Source organism: Brassica oleracea, chromosome C8 (genome assembly GCF_000695525.1).
Source record: "Brassica oleracea var. oleracea cultivar TO1000 chromosome C8, BOL, whole genome shotgun sequence".
Taxonomy (NCBI): Eukaryota; Viridiplantae; Streptophyta; class Magnoliopsida; order Brassicales; family Brassicaceae; genus Brassica; species Brassica oleracea.
In genome coordinates this window covers 3,839,363-3,842,572 of record NC_027755.1, presented here as the reverse complement: position 1 = coordinate 3,842,572, position 3,210 = coordinate 3,839,363, and the positions used below count along the sequence as shown (strand labels likewise).

The 3,210-nt window shown below is 38.9% G+C and overlaps 1 protein-coding gene across 1 annotated transcript; it reads right to left on the bottom strand.

Annotated features, from left to right (window-relative positions):
- Positions 1 to 210: 210 nt before the first annotated feature.
- Positions 211 to 2,907, bottom strand: LOC106307387 (lysine histidine transporter-like 8). The gene is made up of 5 exons (XM_013744325.1): positions 2,367 to 2,907; positions 1,741 to 1,874; positions 1,223 to 1,650; positions 1,003 to 1,134; positions 211 to 851 (listed from the first exon to the last, which is right to left on the bottom strand). The coding sequence occupies exons 1-5, from the start codon at positions 2,741 to 2,743 to the stop codon at positions 366 to 368; spliced, it is 1,557 nt and encodes a 518-aa protein (XP_013599779.1). The 5' UTR covers positions 2,744 to 2,907; the 3' UTR covers positions 211 to 365.
- Positions 2,908 to 3,210: the final 303 nt, after the last annotated feature.

Sequence of the window (3,210 nt, the reverse complement as noted above, 5' to 3'; positions counted from 1 at the left end):
TATTGGGTTTTTCACAAAACCCAAACCGAATTTTTTCTGGATCACCAGATTTACCGGTTTAACTGCAGGTCTGGATCGGGTTTCAAAACAGCCTGAAGAAGGGAAAGCTACGTTGGGAGAACTTCAATTTTCAACTAAGGATTGTCAACAAATTAACTAAATATTGTGTAATTATTTTGGCCAACCCACACTTACCTTCAAAATTCAAAATCATCATAGTGGAAAAAAACTTACTGAATAATTGTTACAATACATTTGTTCCAATTCAAAAACAAGGCACTCGTAAACAAAACACAGACAAAACATAACTTAAAAAAAAATAAAATTCAGCCAAACAAAAACCACGGACTTACATCGGATAATACTTAGTTAGGACTGAAGAACTTAAGCTTAAGTCCTTGCGTAACCATACTCGATATCCCACCAATGGAGAAGGCCAAGCTGAATGCAACTCCTAACCAACCCAACCCCCAATGGAAATACCAACTAAAACTGCACTTGGCCGGTTTCTTGATCAAAACCCACATGAAGCAAGGATAAGCAAACGTGACCGGGAGCGTGAGTCCACCGAGCAAACCCGCGAGACTAGACAAGAAAGGGAGAGCAACTCCGATGAAAAACGAGACAAAACCGAAAAAGACTCTGAAACCTGATCTGACCCAGACCGAACATGGTTTGTTGGTTCGGCTAGTGTAGCCAGCCTCAAAGCTGTCAAAGGCAGGCATGGAGTATATCTGAAAGCTGCTCAGGCAGTTGAAGACTACTAGGAGAAATGCCGTCGCTAACAAGCCTCGCGGAATGTCGTTAATGTGGAATTCATATAGAGCAGCGAGCATACCTCCTGGAGGCATCTATTAGACCAAAGAAAATATACAGTATTTTAGCATTGATAATAAACCGGTTAAAACCGAAAAGGAATAAACCGGTTTAAACCGAAGCCAAACCAATGAAAAAATATAGATCATAGCTTTGATAAGATAAACCATAGTAAATGGAACTTACGAGTTTCCCATAAGCCCAAAAGCCTCCAATGGAGATTGGAAAGATGCAGAGAGCGATGAAGAAGTAAGCAACTTTGGCTCCTCTCCACATTGGTACATGAGCTGGATGCTTAAACGTTGATGGCATCGTCGACTGCAAATTATTTCAATACTCAGTAGTCTACAGGTCCAGTATTGCATTATTTATTTACATAAACATAAACATTTTTCATTTTCTTTACCTGAATTTCAAGAACCAAGTTGTGACCTCTGAAGGCAAAAGCTACAATGCCAAGAGCATTCAAGACAGAGAAAAGCGAACCAGAAACCGAAGGCATAGAAAGCGGCTCGTAGGAGATTGTAGCTGGTCTTGGTTGGCTCACAGAGAGAACCCAAACCATTGTAGAGTAAGTTATTGCAGTGACTGCTCCTATCAAGGAAAGTCCCGCAATAGAGTTGAGGTTCGGAAGCTGAGACAGAACGACGCATAGACAAGTAAACACCAGATACCATTCGACCGTAGTTAACGGGTTCGAGCTGCATAACGGACCACAAACTATCTGAAAGAAGAGTTTCATTGTTTCTCCACCGATCAGAATCAGAGCTGTTGCTGTTCCTGCTGATAAGTAAACCGTAGGAAACAACGCAAGCCAAACTCCCAATCTTTCTCCTGTTTCAAAATCAAGAATCCAAGATTTTAGTAATAATGATCCACCACCAATAAAGTTATTTCCATTGAAAATAACGTAAATTCAATTACCAAATGCAGCCTGTGCAAGCTCGACATATCGATTGTAACGTTTCCCTGGGACTGCTTCGTGTAACTGAACTAGAATCCACAGTGTGTAGAGTTGCCAACAATAGGCTATTGTCAATGATAGTATCCCCCAACTCCTACACAACAATAATTCAAATATAGTTTATTCTTAACTTCTTCAATAAAATCTTAATCACAAATATTGATCCACTACTAAGCCAATTAACTACCCAAATACTCAAACCCAAGTTATAAAATGATTCAAATGTTTGATCTTGCATTTTATATAAAACTATTTATTATACAAAATAAAGGGAGAATATATAAATAGATTAAATAAATAATGGTATATTTTGCTGGAACTCAACAAGAAACAAAATCGACGATAAAGACGGTCCTGTCTTAATCCAAACTAAACCCAAAAGTATGTCTGAGAGTGGCCAGTGTAATGATGGAAGCATGACAAATTAAAAGTGAATCTCAAAAAATATCTACTAAAAAGATTGAATTATTTCGAAAGTTGAAAAGTAAAATAGTACATATATTTTTTTTTTATCTCTGACGATTTTTTTTTAAAAAAAAATCATAAGTGGATCTGAACAATAGAACAGAGCAAAACGCAAACGCACCAGCCAAGAAACGCAAACGCGACGGGAAGAACGAGGGCTTGAAACCCAACACCGGCGTTGAGGTTATGAAACGCAGCGTAGTGAGCATTTCCGTTGCGAGACTCGGTGATAGGAAGCCAAGCGTCTTGTGGGTTGAGCTTGGTGAGGTGACCCATTTCTTCGAGATAACCTTTCATGTTGACAAGAACGCGTTTCATAGGAGTCCCAATAGGACTCAAGAACCTTGGCGATATGAAAGAGGTTGGAGTCCATGCCGCCGACGACGGCTTGGTGGCGGGACGAGGAGATCTTTGACCGGATGGAGTTAGAATCTCCGGAGTGGAGACTCGCGGCGTTGCTGGTATTGATATTAACTCTGTCTCGGGTCTCTCGTCCATTGAGAGTTTGTTTGATTTTAAGCTTCTCTCTCTTTCTATTATCTGAGCAGGTGATGTTTTAGTTTGCTTTTTCTCACTATCACACTCTAACTCTATTTTCTAGCCTTCATTTGGCATGGGGATATACTGCGGCTTGTGAGGTCTCTGTCTTTTTTTATTCTTTAGGATTCCGACAAAACAAGCAAAAGTTAGGACTACTTTGTTGGTATTAAAATATTTTATTTTATTACAATAAATAACAGATTAGCTAACACAAAGTTAGTAAGCTATACAACAAATGACATTGTAAGCTCATAATCAAGAAATATGGCATGTTACAAGCTTGTTGTAACTTGTACTTATCCTTACTAGTCACATCTAAGTACTAACAGTATGGCACGTTTCATGTTGTGCAAAATTAACTTGCAAATCATAACATTAGCGATTGTAGATTTCTGATGGGAAACAACAGAATGTATATCGTAGAA

Coding starts and splice junctions, on each gene's coding strand:
- LOC106307387 (XM_013744325.1), bottom strand. CDS start 2,743: ATGGACGAGAGACCCGAGACAGAGTTAATATCAATACCAGCAACGCCG. Junction 1,135..1,222: donor ACTTGGTTCTTGAAATTCAG/GTAAAGAAAATG, acceptor AATAATTTGCAG/TCGACGATGCCATCAACGTT. Junction 852..1,002: donor TTTGGGCTTATGGGAAACTC/GTAAGTTCCATT, acceptor TTGGTCTAATAG/ATGCCTCCAGGAGGTATGCT.